The sequence below is a fragment of the Lepidochelys kempii genome, chromosome 1 (genome assembly GCF_965140265.1).
Source record: "Lepidochelys kempii isolate rLepKem1 chromosome 1, rLepKem1.hap2, whole genome shotgun sequence".
Lineage (NCBI taxonomy): Eukaryota > Metazoa > Chordata > Testudines > Cheloniidae > Lepidochelys > Lepidochelys kempii.
In genome coordinates this window covers 220304672-220321156 of record NC_133256.1, presented here as the reverse complement: position 1 = coordinate 220321156, position 16485 = coordinate 220304672, and the positions used below count along the sequence as shown (strand labels likewise).

At 41.9% G+C, this 16485-nt stretch overlaps 1 protein-coding gene across 7 annotated transcripts in view; it reads left to right on the top strand.

Moving 5' to 3' along the window:
- The window catches only part of ANO2 (anoctamin 2), a 283307-nt gene that overhangs the window by 42215 nt on the left and 224607 nt on the right, over positions 1-16485 (top strand). Inside the window, exon 1 of one of the 7 annotated variants that reach the window (XM_073315009.1) lies at positions 1113-1141. The exons of the other annotated variants lie outside the window; for them this stretch is intronic. Within the exon in view, the coding sequence (XP_073171110.1) occupies positions 1121-1141 (21 nt within the window). The 5' untranslated portion in view covers positions 1113-1120. Of the gene's footprint in view, positions 1-1112; positions 1142-16485 lie in introns of those variants that run through there. 7 annotated transcript variants of the gene reach the window in all.

The following is a 16485-nucleotide window of genomic DNA, read 5'->3' as shown; positions in this document are numbered from 1 at the left end:
TCCAGTGCATCATCAATGATCTACAACCTATCCTGAAGGACGACCCATCATTCTCACAGACCTTGGGAGACAGACCAGTCCTCACTTACAGACAGCCCCCCAGCCTGAAGCAAATACTCACCAGCAACTACACACCATGCAACAGAAACTCTAACCCAGGAACCAATCCCTGCAACAAACCCCGTTGCCAACTCTGTCCGCATATCTATTCAAGGGACAGCATCATAGGACCTAACCACATCAGCCACACCATCAGGGGCTTGTTCACATGCACATCTACCAATGTGATATGTGCCATCATGTGCCAACAATGCCCCTCTGCCATGTACATTGGCCAAACCAGACAGTCTCTACACAAAATAATAAATGGACACAAATCAGACATCAAGAATTGTAACATTCAAAAACTAGTAGGAGAGCACTTCAATCTCCTGGACACTCAAAAACAGATGTAAAAGTGGCCATTCTATAACAAAAAAAACTTTAAAAACAGACTACAACAACAAACTGCAGAACTGGAATTAATTTGCAAACTTGACACCATCAAATTAGGCCTGAATAAAGACTGGGAGTGGCTGGGTCACTAGAAAAAATAATTTTCCCTCTGTTGACACTCACACCTTCTTGTCAACTGTTGGGAATGGGCCACATCCACCCTAATTGAATTGGCCTCGTTAGCATTGACCCCCCCCCCACTTGGTAAGGCAACTTTAATCTTTTCATGTGCGGTATATTTATACCTGCCTACTTTTTTTCACTCCATGCGTCTGATGAAGTGGGTTTTAGCCCACAAAAGCTTATGCCCAAATAAATTTGTTAGTCTCTAAGGTGCCACAAGGACTCCTTGTTGTTTTGCTGATACAGACTAACACGGCTACCCCTTTGAAACTAATATCAAAGTTCTGCCATCTGATCTGCAGTGCATATCCTATCTCTGTCTCTCAAGAAAGGTTTTTCTATGCTGTCTGCCACTGTTGTTATCCTCTGTCTTCATACAGAAAGAGGCCTGGTTCTGATGTCGATATGAATTTGTGCAGAATGAGACTTCTGCATTGTGGAATGAACGTGGAATATGCAACAATGATCCACAGTACTGATCAGAGAAAAGAATTGGCCAGGGATGCCACTAGAGAACTCTCAGGTGACTGAATCACTGCTGTCCCTGAAAGTTTTTGCATCTTCAACAAAGATTCATTGTGGGTAACCTGAAGGCTTAAACACTGAAAATTATGAGTGGGTCACAATTAAAGCTGTGGATTAGAACAAGAGGAAATATTGGAAACCTGGATTCTTACTCCTCTGTTGTGGTTTCACCTGTTGTTTCCAGGATCTTACATGTCTCTCGATTAGCTATTTATATACTTGGGGATTGTTAGGAGATATCCTCTTATTTATGTGATTGTTCCCTTCACCTCCTACCCCTGTATTAAAAACACTGAAAATTAAAATGCAAGGAAAACTGAAATTTACTTGTAAAAGTAGGGAGATTAGCACTCTTGTTAGTAGCACATGCAGCATGAGTCCCTAAAAGAAGTGCTCTCTGCTGTTGTTGTTTTTGTTACTAGAGCACCTCGGGCTATTCTGCACCAGTGGCTCTCAGCCTTTCCAGGCTCTTGTACCCCTTTCAGCAGTCTGATTTGTTTAGTGTACCCCCAGGTTTCACCTCACTTAAATTACTTGCTTACAAAATCAGACCTAAGAATACAAAAGTGTCACAGCAGACTGTTACTGAAAAATTGCTGACTTTCTCATTTTTACTGTATAATTATAAAATCAGAATATAAATATTGTATTTACATTTCAGTGTACAGCATATAGAGCAGTATAAATAAGTCATTGTCTGTATGAAATTTTAGTTTGTACTTACTTTACTAATGCTTTTTGTGTCGCTTGTTGTAAAACTAGGCAGATATCTATACGAGTTGATGTATCCGCTGGAAGACCTCTGTGTGCCCTCGGGGTTCATGTACCCTTGGTTGAGAACCACTGGTTTACACTACCATGCTACATCGGCGCAGCTGCACCGATTCAGTGCATCTGGTGAAGACATGCTTTGCCAATGGGAGAGCACTCTTCTGTAGGCATAATTACTCCACCTCAACGAGAGGGGAAAGGTATGTTGGCAAGAGAGTGTCTCCTGCTGACTAAGCACTGGTGTAGACAGTGCTTAGGTCGCTGTAACTTGCGTTGCTCAGGGGGGTGGCTTTTTCATACCCTTGAGTGTCGTGAGTTACATGAATTTAAGTGGTAGTGTAGCCAAGCCCATAGAGATCTCAGATAAGAAGAGTGCCCCATTGTGCTAGGCACTGTACAAGCACATAGTGAAAGGCAGCTCCTGCCCTGACAAGACAGTTGAGTGGGAGGAGAAACAGAGGTAAAGTGACTTGTCCAAGTTCACACACCAGTCTGGTGGCAGAGTATGGAACAGAATCCATTCTCAGATCACTTCCTAATCCAGGAGGAGAGGCAGGTCTTTTGGGTGCAGAAGGCAGGGACTAATCCAGGGGAAGGGAGGAACAAAGCTGAGCAGAAATGCTCAGATCTGCCCTGTTTATCCATTGCATCATAGAAGGGCAGTTGAAAATAAAGCATCAGCCAGCATTGGAAAGATCCCTACCTTCCTTTCCTGGCCCTATTTTGGCTCCTAATGTAGCTGGCTGTGGAAACAGCTCAAAAGGTACAATATGTCACGATTAGGTGGCAAGCGTTAGTCCATGTTTCTTTTCTCTGTCCTGCACTTGGCTCATGAAGTAGAAGAAAAGGTAGACAAGCCTCATGGAAGCACAACTGTAGATGTCCTGAGCTGCATATCCTCCTGAGGGGGGGCTAGTGTGTGTGTGAACATAATTCAAAATAGCCACATTGAGAGAGAGAGAGATGCAAAGTAAAGAAAATGGAAGGCAAGAAGGATAAAACACTGAGAGAAAATGGACAGAAAAAAGGTGATACTGTGTCAGTTTCATGGAATAAGGGGACATCTGTTGCCCTCAAGGGCAATTCCAGCAAAGAGGAAAAGATTGGGAACCAATGCAGCAGCAAGACCTGTGGCCAAGCTAGACATGGTATTCATGGACTCCAGAGGTAGTCCCATGCCTTCTGAAGGATAATTGAAGGGAAGCCTTAAAGAAAGGTTGGAGAGTCCTATATCGAAGACCTAAATTAGGTTAGTGTGTGCGGCCACTAGAGAAGAGGAAAGAGGGTGGTTCTAGAGAGAGGTAAGACAAATATAATAAGCCATGCTAACAGAACATTTTTTGCATAGTGGTAGCTTTACTTTGGGATCCAATCCTTCTCTCATCAAAATGAATAAGTTTTGGTGTAGATTGCAATGGGAGTGGGGCCAGGCCCTTTCTGTACAGTGGAAGAACAAGCTTATTTTTATACCAGGGTAACCGCTATAAGGAAGAAATGATTCCCCATCAGCTGAGTAACTAGAGCGCTTCATCTTTTTTGGGTTTAATGCTACACACTATACCATTAATGAAACAGTGTTAAGGGTTCAAATCTGACCCAAATTAAAACTGTTAAGCACTGGTGGCAAAAGTGTCTTTTAAAGAAAACAAAGTCTATTACTGCATCAGGAAGAGGAAAAATAGGCATTTGAATGTGAGGGGGTTTGTTTTGGATCTTATAAGAACATGTGTTTTTGTGTTCATCCTACTAGCTCTGCATCAGTAAATAAGCACGCGTTATTCCCAGAGGAGCGCTCACATTATTTAATGATGTGGTTGCACAAACAATGTTTTGTCATGCCAAGGTGCTGTGCAAACTGAAATGGTTGCCTTGTAAAAATGGCAGAGGAGAAAAACGGAAGACAAAAATGTGCTTGCCAAATGGAAAATGTAACACCAACGGAAACTGTTTCTTCACTCTTTACAGAGCTAGGACTTGATTTAAAAAGGATGTTGATAAATTGAAGAGGGTTCAGAAGATCCACAAGAATGATTAAAGGACTAGAAAACGTGCCTTAGAGTGATAGACTCCACGAGCTCTATTTAGCTTAAAAAGGGGTGACTTGATTACAGTCTGTAAGTACCTACATGGGGAACGAATACTTAATAGTGGGCTCTTCAGTCTAGCAGAAAAAGATATAACGTGATCCAATGGCCGGAAGTAAAAGCTAGGCACATTCAGACTGGAAATAAGGTTGTTAACAGTGAGGGCAATTAAACATTAAAACAATTTAACATGGGTATGGTGGATTCTCTATCACTGACAATTGTTAAATCAAGACTGGATGTTTTCCTAAAAGATCTGCTCTAGGAATTGTTTTGGAACAGTTCAATGGCCTGTGTTATACAGGAGGTCAGAGTAGATGATCACAATGGTTCTTTTTGGCTTTGGAATCTATGAAATCTGAGAGGTGCTTGTCACACTCTGGGGTGAAATCCAGACCAGTGAAGAGTTGTGTCACCTCATTGTGAACCCTGAGTGCTTCACAATGCATTGGTACTGTATCTCTGTTCCTGGGATGCCCAATTAGCCACAGGCATGCACTCTGTGCCTATGTATTGGGTAGCCCTAGTCCAATGCTTTGGATCCTGGAGGCTGCCTGCAATACCACAAACTTCCACTGGTCTCCACTAGCCTTGGTTAACAACTGGTATGGTGACTCCATACTCTTCTCAACTCTGGATTTTCTCCAAAACATGTGTTCTGAAATGTCCGGCCCAGTCCTGGATCAATCAGAGGAATGTTAAGGTTTGTTGCTCCTTTAAAGAGTCAATATTTAACAATTTGTTACTATAAATGGAGCTACTAAATAGTTCAGTTTAAACACAGCACTGGATTGGGTTGGATTAAAAACAAAGCAAGTTTAATCCTTATACTGGTACTCACACTAAATGTCATTCCTTGGAATTAAAGTCAGAAAAGGTGACAAGAGAAATAAAAAAAAAATGCTTCCTAGTAACTAAAACGTAACAAGCTAGACTTGATTCAAGGTAAAATCCTCACCACCATGTTTCCATTAAGATGGCTGACAAAACTCCTGAGTCAGGATCTATCCCCCAGAGTCAAAGGGCTGATACCTTTGTCACCTTATGTGAAAGACAGATAACTTGGGGTTTCTTGGCCCCTCTCTTTTACAGTCCAATGAATGTTTGCGATGGATTCTTCTGAAGGATACCTCCAGATAAAAGTCTATTTCTAGCTGTGAGGTAGGCAACATGATGTCTATCTTGAAGGAAGTTTCCTGCTGCTTCTTCCCCTGCTGGATTTGTCTGCTGAAATGCAATTTTTTTAGTTTCTGGTGCAATTGAATGAACATGTGACATGTGATCATTGTCCCCTCCCCTGCCGTGATAGTGTGAGGTTGGCCTCCACCCCTTGGTAGCTTAATGGGTCTGTTTGCATGATATATAAATGCATTCTCATTGTCTTTTAAAGTGCTATGAAACTAACTCCCAGGCAGGAAAACCAAATTTCTCTTCCTATGGTTAGATAATTTCTGCTTAGCTGACAAACACATTTTAAGAATTATAATTTGAGTTTCTCCATAACTTTGCATCAGTTGTTTGCATCTACATTATGCAATGATATTAATAACTGATGAGTCATGAGCTTTTCATTGGCACCGTGCACAACACTTATCAAATACATTTCATGATGCTAAAGAATTGGGGTACATTTGAACTGGTTAAGCCACCTGCAATTCATTGCCAGATGTCTGGGTGCCCCTTGTTCTCTGCTCTTGAGTCTTTCTTAATGGCATGGTGCTGATCACCCCCACATCAATGGAAGCTAATATTGTACAGTACCTTGACAGATTGATCCTTAATTATAGACCGTGGAAGAGACATACAAAGGCAATGAGAGATGGGCACCAAACTGCTATATGTCTGTTTGAAAATACTTCCCCTCCCTCCTCCCCCCATACCTAATACTCGAGGGCAAGAGAAAAATCTAGAGGAATAGATAAATGCGGTAAATCACAGGCCTGAGTTATTGGTGCATCCCGGGCTTCTCCCTGCATAGGATCTAAGAGAGAGATCATGTTGACGTTACATCATTTTTGCACCTAAAGTTTATTCTGGAGCTGGCTGGAGGCTTTTTTGGCTGAAGTTCAAGGATAGATCAGCCTTGAGATTGTTCTGACTTGTGTTTAGCTGCCTGTGGTTCAAATATTCTGTTATGGCAACGAGGAATAGCTGGAGTACAGCTTTTCCCCAGCCATGCTCCAGGGGCTGTGAAGGTGGTGTAGGGCCAATATACAAACTCCATTCTAAGTGGCTGTGAAAGATGGTGTAGAGACATTTTACAAACTCCATGCTAAGTGAGAACTCCCACCACCCTGGGGAAATTCCTTCATGGCTGAATCCACTGGTCTCCCAGCCTCTTTCCAAAAGCAGAAATATCATAAAGGAGCCATCAGACAAGGATGAATCAGTCCTTAACTTTTCAGATGAAAAGCAATAGAGACTCAGGGCCCAGTTCTGAAATCCCTCTGCAGACACTGATTTCAGTGGGCGGGCTTGTAGAATCAAGCTCCCAATGATACAGAGAAAAGGAGGAAATGAAGAGCCAAGAAAGACTGCTGAGGGCCTGACACAGCTACCTGTGGAACTGGAGGACAAGGCTTGTAAAAAAAAAAAATAAAAAAATAAATTGGTGCCTAAATTTAAACCCCTACATATGCAGTCTGATTTGCAAAAGAGCTGAGCACCTGCTTACTTCTATTAATGGGAGCTGCTGGGCACTCAGCACTTAAGAAAACCAGAACATTTATTTAGGTGTCTCTGCATGTAGGAGCCTAATGTTCAAATTGCAGTATGTTACGATTGCACTATTTTCAATTTTTAAGACTTTGCAGAACAAATAAGTAACAGTGTAAGGATTTCACAAAACACTGTCCGCTTACACAGCCACCATCGGGACATGTTTTATGAACATATTATCATTGAAAGTGTTGGTGATTGCAGGCAGCTGACAACAGAAATTCAGCTGTCATCAGTCTGATCCCAAGCCCCCCCACCACCTCCATACACACACACATTGTAAGCTTCTGGTGAGAGAGGTGGGACAAATGTATGAAGATTAGAATAGTCCTGTAAAGATCAGGATAAATGACAACCCTCTGATGTGGACTGGACCGGACATTCTAACAAAGACTCTGGCTGTCATAACAGTGCATGGCATGACGAGCATTTCAACTTCCATAGTTTGGGACCTTTGGAGATGGTACCCATAACTTCAGCTGAGCATCAGAGTGGGATTTGTGCCTTACACAGGCAACAAATCTACTAGTGCCTGCTTACTTAAAAGGGAACATTGCCCTCGATGAGCCAAATAGTAGGTGGAATAAGCATTTTCTCAGCTAAAAGTTGCTCTTCTATCCATCACAAGGAAAATAGTTTGCGAAATCACAGAAAAGGATAAATCATATGAAAAACATATTGTATGTTTGTTTTTATTGCCCCAGACTAGCAATTATTTTTGCATGAATAGAGCACCTTGGGATAAAATTTTCAGTGCAGTGGCGAGGAATCAGGCTACGCAATTCCCATTAACGTTAATGGGAGTTGTGTGATTAAATCCCCATGCACAACACGGAAAGTTTGCCCTTAAGGGGAGAATTCTCATCTTGTTACACATGCTTGAGAATTCCCTGCTCGTTGGCAATGGTCCCTCATGTACACTAATGCATGCTCACAATGATTGGCCATAAAAGCAATTTATGTAAGAGAATAAGGGCTAGACTCTGATTTTGATTCTCTGGAGCAACTCTGGTAACCTTAGTGGAGTTACTCCAGACTTGAACTAATGTAACTGAGATTTGAGAGTCTGAACCAAAGTGTTTAGAAAAAGTTCCTCAGCCTGAAGGGTGTTGTGTTGTGTTGTTTTGTTTTTTTGGTATTTCTTTAAATACTCTAGATCTGTGTTCAAGCTGTCACTCAGGAATTTATAATTACTATGCTGCTTGCTTTCTTCTTCAGTCCTTTAATCTGTGTAATTACTTTAGTGTTTCACTGAAACAGCTGTGATTGAGTTGTGTATGATTTTGCAACTTTACTGCTGGATGCCTTGTAAAATAATAGAACAGATATTGAGAGAGGCTGTTGGCAACCAGGGGATAACGAAACCCTGAGCAATAAGCAGGGTGGGTTCCCTTCTCATTTTTGGAACTATATCCATAATGGAGTAGAGGCACTAGGGACACAGCCTAGAGGCATTCTATAGCCTGAAAGTGCTGAAGCAGATACGATGCCTTTTCGGGGGGTCAGTGACAGATTGTGTTCTTCCTGAGTGCACCTACATTTCTTTGGAGGCTCATCATAGGCTTACCTGAAGGACAACCCCTATGTCAAAGAGCCCTGTGAGTCCACTATTTTACCCTCTTCACCTGTGTCCTCCAAGAATATTCTCCCTTGCTGGCTGTGTCTGGTAGGGCTGATATCCTGTCCTGAGCTTGGAGTGGTTATTGGTTCACCCTGACCCCTGTGGGACAGCAAACCCATAATGAGGCTTTCTGAAGTCTCTGCTTCATCCTCACCTGTCATGGGCCTCTCTGGTGTCTTTACTTCCTTCTTGATCCTTATGTGCCATTGAACTGCTTAGCAGTAATTGGCCTCTGTGTGGTTGCTGCTTCACTCTCTTATCTTATACGACTGCTCACTTGCCATAAGACTCTGAGGACGCTGCTTCACCCTGATTGCCTGTGACCTTTAGGGCCTGTGAAAGGCCTTTGTGAAGTCACTGCATCCCCTTCACTGTCCATATATTGGAGAAAGGGTCCATGGCTATTTTCTCCTCCCCACCCCCCACCCCTGCCCATATTCTGTAGCATTGCTTTTCTGTCATGAGTTTCTGAGGTACATGCTTTACAGTCACCCCTATATCTGGCAAGTCTGTATCAGTCATGGGTCCTCATGAGGTCACTGATTCACACTTATCCCTTACACCCAAACCATTGTTCTTCTTTCACAGGTCTCTGCATGGTCACTGCTTCACCCCCATTTCCATTCTTTTGTAGGACTGCTTGTGGATCTCTGGCCTCTGTGCGCAGATAGCTTCTCTAGCATCTCTACATCCTGTAGGGATGCCCAAGTTCTTTGTATGGTCAATGCTTTGACCTTACTCCTCATGTCCTCTAGTACTGATATCTGTGAAAGGGCTCTATGCCATTTACTGCTTCAGTCTCATTCTCCCATGTCCCCCAGTGCTGCTAACCCACCATTGGTCTCACAGCTGCCCGTGTTTCATTCTTACCCACTATGGACTGAATGCAGTACCTCAATCCCATTGTCCGCTGACTGCTCACCAATCAAGGGCCTCTCAGAGATCATTGCCTCTCCCGCTTGCTCTAAATCCAGTAGCTTTGCCCATCTGTAACATCTTAAGCCTCAACTCCATACAAGTCAGGTCAGGACCTCTGTGAGATCACTGTCTCCTCTTCACCATGTTTGTACTGCAGGACTAGTCCCTTGCTATGGGCCACTTGAGAGGTCAGTGCTACACCTTCATGCCTGTCTCCTGTAGGATCACTGAACTGCCTTGGGCCTATTTGAGTCATTTTCTTTCCCTAAATCCTCACTGGTCACCCTTCATGGGTCCCAGTGAAGTCCCTGTTCATCCTCACAAAGAACTGGTTGAGATTTTTTGGGACAATATTTTTTCCTAGAAAAATGCCAATTAAAATAAACAGATACTGTTTGTGAAACTGATGACTCACCCAACTCGAAAAAATGCAGAGAAAAAATAACTGAAATTGTTTAAACATTTTGTTTGGGCATTTTTAAATGAAAAAAGGCTAATTTTATGATTGAAAGAAACCTTTTTGTTTAGAAATTTAAGCTAATTATACTAAAGGTGAAAAAAGTAAAAGGTCAAAATTGAATCGTTTTGATTGCCCTGAACCAATATATATTTAGTTTTTTTGTAACTTTAAGATTTCAATTTTTGTACCAGTTCAAGATAGGAAAACATTTTGCATTCTTGTAAATATCTGAAAAACCATTTCCTGCCCAGCTCTACCCTTATACCCTATGTCTACTAAGATTCTTGATGTGTCAGAGGCCCCTGACAGATCAGTGTTTCAACCTCACCCCTGTCTGTATCCTGTAGGACTATTTATGTCATTGGTCTCTGTGAGGTCACTGCTTCAGCCTCTGATAATCATTTATAGGTCTGTGTGGAATCATAATGTATTATAGGCCTACTCCAGCTGTGGTCTCTGTGCAAGCACCTTGCCTCTCCCTCACCTTTTCATGGCCTGAAGGAATGTTCTGTTGTCATGGTTAACCTGTTCACCCTTGGGCCAATGTTTGCACATATCTATCTGAATCAAATAGGAAAGGGTACCTCTTATTAGTGGACTACTAATCAAAAGTGGTATTTATTTATTTATTTATTTTTTAATTGAGCTGTTGCACAACACACGGGCTTGTCTTCACTACCGGGGTAAGTCGACCTAAGTTATGCTACTCCAGCTATGTGACTATCATAACTGGAGTCCATGTAGCTTAGGTCAACTTACTCTAGTGTTTTCACTGTGCTGCGTCAAAGGGAGGTGCTCTTCAGTTGACTTCCCTTTGTCTTCTCGGAGAGGCGGAGTACCGGGGTTGACCAGAGAGTGCTCTGCCATCGATTTAGCGGGTCTTCACTAGGCCTGCAAGATCAACACCATTCTCCCTGTAGTGAAGTCCATCCCACATGGAATGGTGTCTGTGCTACTAATGATATTTATAGTCCTATTATAATCAGCTATTGCCATCTGTGTATGAGTTTCTTATAAACATTTAATTGGGGTAGAAATTTCTCATTAGTTTTCACAGTTGGTTGAAAAATGTGAAAGAATTTATCAAACGTTTTGTGGGTTTTCTTTTGTCAGATTAACATTTCAGTGATTTCTTTCTTTTTTTTTCTTTTTGGTTGAAATTTTTAAAAATTGACCAACTATATAACTGGTTTAAAAACACATTTTGCAAAAATATAGTAAAAAATTGTTTTGGCTGAAACAACATATTTTTTGGGTCTAAAATCCAATTTCAGAAAATTTTAATAAGTTTTAGTAGTTTTATCTCAGAGGTGATTGTGTGTGTGTGTTTGAGGGAAATTTAAGGAAAATTCGTTCTTCAATCTTTTATTATAGGATTGTATTTATAAGTAATTTTTTTTTGCAAAAATTCTTATTGCAATATATATAAAAAGTTAAATATTAAAAAGTATGTGTGTATATATATGTGTGTGTGTATGATTTTTAATATTTAACTTTTTAAAAGAAGCTTTTGTTTCTTTAAATTTTAAATGCACAGAAATTACATGGCCAGATTTGGGTGTCTGTTACATACATGTAAAGCTGGAGTAATCCCACTGAAGGCAATGGAGATCCTGTAGTTTTACAATGGTGTGAATGAGATCATAATCTGGCCAAAGAATTTCTTAGCTGAAGCTGTGACCGTAAATTTAACTGACCTTTGTATTTCAAATTTGGTTGTAATTATATGACTATAACAAACTAGGTCATATGACATACTGATCGACAATTTATATATAATTATGTAAAGGAGAGGCATGTGTTTTGGTATTGTTCCTCTAGTAAAACTAAATATGCTGGCTAATGTATTCTGTATGTTTAAAGTATGGCTCTACTCTGAAATGTGACTGTATAAAAATAGTGTTGGGGGATCCATGTTGTATCATCTGCCAATAACTTCCCTGTCAAATCTGCTAAACAGAGAAACAAAGAGATGATCTTTTTTAACTGATGGATCTGCAAATTTACCCTGAGATCTGAGAGTTAAGCTGGGTTCTTTTCCAGTTCAAGCCTCAACAATAAAAATCTTACTTTCTAGAGTTAATAAACAACTTTGTTGATGCTGCCTGAGTTAGAATGGAATTCAGCTCCCTTACCCAAAGTTTTATTGACTGTACAGTACCACAAGGAATAAAAAGTCATAATAAGAAATAACCACTCTTATATAGACATTTTTAAGAGTAGAGCCACACTGTTTTATAAGCTTAGATTTACATATATACTGTAGCAGTTTCTATTACAGAATAGATGGTGGTCACTATTCAAATGTCAGCATTTGTCAACTCTAACCATACAGTGATAGCTGAGAGACTGCAACAATTTCCCCTTGCTTAGGAGACCAGACCCTGAGATTATTCAGTTATTTGTCATGCAAGCTCCTGTTACAGTCAGTGGGAGTCTGCCAGAGTAAGGAACTCAAGCTTCAGCACAGGAGAAGTTTGCGTGAGGAAGGACTTAGTAAAACCTTGTTGACTTGAATGAGCTTTGGATCACGTCCTAATGGGTAATCTCATTGACTTCAGTGGGAATACATATGTGAGTGAATGCTACGCAACTTGACTAAGGGTTACAGAATCTGACCCTGAGTAAGGAGGGACTTCAGGATTTGAGTCAACAGTTCACCATTCCGGGCAGGAGCCAGCTGTAACAAATTTTTTTCTGCTATTAGTTTTTTTTGCTCCAGAGGCCTGGTCTGCTGTTGAGCCACTATGTGCTTTGTGGTGTGGCTTAGATAATTCTGGGCAATAGAGTCCCTTTCCTGAACTTTTAAAGTGCACCAGGAAATAAAACTGAATTATTTAATGAGATATTTTGGAAATAATGCACAGTATTTCCCCCCTGCTCTTGTGTGACACAAATATGGGAGGAAAGACCAAAAAGAACATTGAATGTTGTGTAATTATTCAAAAATATTAACAGATTCAAAGGCTGTCTAGAGTGAGTTACCAAACCAATGTTTTTGTTGAGTGAACTAGTGAAAACAAGCGATGAAATTTATGAAAATAGCAAAATTAGTAGAGTTTCTAATGAGGTATTAAATGGATTTTAAGATCTGAACAAACATACTGTGTATTATCAATGCACAGTGCCATATTTATTGTAAAATCTGGTTCTTATTTCCTGTAAATTTCAAATTCTGTGATAACATCAGGGTTGGAAAGAAAAGTCTTGCATTTTTGCTTTGCTATTTCATTTCCCTTAAGGCATAGAATACTGTGTCATTGTATCAGATTCCTATTCATATTCTACATAGTATGCGCTAAAAACCTTTTTGGACAGTTGAAAGTCTGTCAATGACTGGTCCACCTGATCATGTTCTGTATAGAAACGATTAGTTCATCTTTTCAAATAGATCTTCGCGGTTTAATGGCAGCCCAAAAGAGAGACTTTATTAAAATATGATTTTGTTGAATGCTGTTGTGATATTTATTGGAAAAATCTAAAACTTTCCAATGTGTCAAGTTCTACCAATGAATTATTTTAGTAATAACATTTGCTGACAATTTTTTTTGAGAACACAGTTATAGAAATTGAAACTCACTATATCCCATCATTTGAGTTATAGTTGATTAACATCTGACATATTCTTTATCTCACAGATTGCTAACTTTCGGGCAAAACCAGCAACATGCATGCTGATCAATAATCCTGTCTGAGCCTCTGTAATTGTTATAGAGCAAATTAGTGGCTGTTATAGAGCCAAAGTGGTTGAAATGACTTTAATGGAATTACTCCAGCTTTACACCAATGGAACTGAGATCAGAATCTGGCCCTTGGTGATTAAAGAATGTGTGAAGTAAATATTGCTAGTTTGGTAAGTGTGGACATTATTATGTAACATTTCCATTGTGGCCCATTGTGCTAGGTGCTGTACAGACATATAATAAATGACAGCCTCTACCCCATTAAGCTTGCGGTCTAAAACACAAAGTGGAGTTGACAAACAAATGTGCTGGAGTGGAATGGTAGCCTGAGTTTCAAAGTGTTAATTTCCCAGCAGGTTCTACTGGAGACACTGGGAGCTCAGCACATTTGGAAGTCTGGCAGGTGCCTAAAAATGTGTGCTCTTCCCCTGCATTGACTAGTTGCAGTAGCAATCTTTATGCTCTCCTGCTGGCAGGGATTGCTTTCAACAGGTGTCCCTTGGTGACCAAGCTGGACCAAAAGGAACGGGAAGACTACTAGTGTCACGGACTAAAAAATGATGCAGCAGGTGCATTCCTTGTATGCAATGGGGACCTCTAGGAAACATTGTGACTCAAGCTGCCCCTAGGGTAGTGTGGCTCTGCTCCCCTCCACCCCAACTCATGGCACTACTTTTATAGTGCAGTCTGGTCCTATGCATTTAGTTTCTCAATCCAAAATACACATGTGAAGGTGCAGGACAGGAACAAGATGCATTTTCCTCGATATAGTTACCTGCTTCAAAACTGTGCTAACTGACTGAAAACAAAAGTTAAGTAAAGGGAAAAAAGGTCAATCAAAATTAAACATTCTGAAATGATTGAAACTAAGTGTTTTGAGTGACTTAAATGAAAAAAAATAAATTTTTTGGTGTTTGTGAATATTTTTGAGGTTTTGGATTTTTGTCTCAGTTGGAGATGGGAAAAAGTGTGGAACTCTTGAAAATATTTGCAGGATGGGAAAACAGTTTCCCACCCAGCTCAGAGACTCTAAGATCAGAAGGGGCTATCTTGATCAGCTAGTCCGATCTTCACATTGCAGGCCACAGAACCTCACCCACCCACTCCTGTAATAGCCCCCTAACCTCTGGCTGAGTTACTGAAGTCCTCAACTCATGTGTTAAAGACTTCAAGTTACAGAGAATCCATCATTTACACTAGTTAAGTTTAAATGTGCGGGTGACCCATGCTGCAGAGGAAAGCGGAAAACCCACAGGGTCTCTGTCAATCTGATCTGGGGAAAATTCCTTCCCAACATCATTAGCTCCCCTCCAACTCCTGACTTCAATCGCTAGCTCCGCCTTCTCTACTCCCATTAGCTGACGGGCAGAGCAGTTCAGGAGAGAGTAACTTTTATGGTAACACACAAGGGGAGAAGTGATTTCTTGTGGAACCAGGGTGGAAAACATTTAGGCATCAGTCAAGAACAGCATCTTAAGGTTTACTTTTATTGTTAAGTGTTTGGTCAAGTCCAGACTATTTCACCGGCTATTAAACCTCAAAAATAGAAAACTTTTCTTGATGTCCAGCTTAAATCATAGTCTTTTTTTTGTAAGTCATTCCCTGCAGATTCTTAGTTAATTTTGTTGTCTTTCTCTGGCCAGTGTTCCTGCTGGGATCATCATACACAGAACTGAACTCGGTAGTGTAGGCATCTGATTTACAGCAGCAGAGAATTTGGTCCATAGTCTCTCCAGAACCATGTAATAGGACATTAATTTCACTGCTCCCTCATGTCTCTAAAGACGGTCCCAGACCATTTGAAACTGCCATAATGTAAGACTGCAACTAATGTCCAGTTTGGAGTCCTAGGTCTGAGCAGGCTTTACTGCTTTGGGTACAGTTCTATAAAATGCCAGTGTCAAAGTGTGTTGGTACTTAGTTCCTAACTACCACCCCTTGCCTTGGGGTGGAGATCCTACCGACCACCTTTGGGGAGGCAGGGATTCACTCCAACCCCAATCAATCAGCAAATAAATAGTCCCAGTGCCACCCCACCCCCACCCCCCAACAGCTTTAGCCCTTCAGGGACCAATCAGGGGCCTCCTTCCCTTTGGGCTCTGGCTCAGTTGTGTGTGGTGCAGGCTCACAATGGCCACACAGATAGGTGACTCCCTGGGCCTGTTCCTCAGCTAAGATTCTTAGTCTGCTGTGCTCCAAGAGTAAGTTGTAGCCAACCAGGCTGAGGAGAGTCAGGCCTAGTAGTTGAAATGAGAGTTCAGCCTAGGGGTTAGAGCTGGGTCCATGGTGGGCAGAGTCCAGGGACAAGCCCAGGGCCGAATCCAGAGTCAGTACCACAGGGACAGAAGCCAAATGCCAGAGCTGGAGGGTCTGCTAGAGCTGTAAGCCAGAGGCGGAGCTGGGGAGCACAGGCTGGAGTAGGGTTGCCACCCATCTGGTTTCCCCCCAGACAGTCCGGGTTTCGGCTTGTGTGTCTGGGTGCCATTTAACAAGTGCTGATGTCCAGTTTTTTGACCTGTGGAAAAGGGAGCAACTCTGAGCAGAAGGAAAGAGGCAGCGCAGCCGCAATAGCTGCCGCTGCCTCCAGGGCTAGGATGCTCGTGCGGCATGTAGCAGCACATGGCCCTGCACAGCTCGCAGGTGGTGGGCAAGGAGGCTTGGTCCATGCTGGTGAAGACCCTGCAAGCGATGGTGGTGGGGCCCTGGAGGGAGAGGCATAGGAGTGTGGGGGCAAGGGCAGGGTCAGGGTCTTGGGGGAAGAGGCAGGGCTGAGGCAAGGCCTCAGGGGTCCAGTTACCATCCATTAGACAATAGGCAAGCCTAGGCTGGAGCAGGGACAGGAAACAGGAACTGGAACTAGAATAAGCAGAACTGCGGGCATGGTACAAATTGAGCAGCTATTGGTCAGTTGTGGGGGCCAGACTTATATACAAGTTTGCTAAACCAGTAGCCAGTCAGGGACTGTGGCTCCTCCATCTGTTCCAAGCCAGTTCAGCTGGGCTCATTGGTTGCCTAGCAGTAAATCTAGTCAGGGACCAGGCCAGCAGATGGCCCTAGGTGGTCTGGCCCCTGTTACAAATCCAGCCT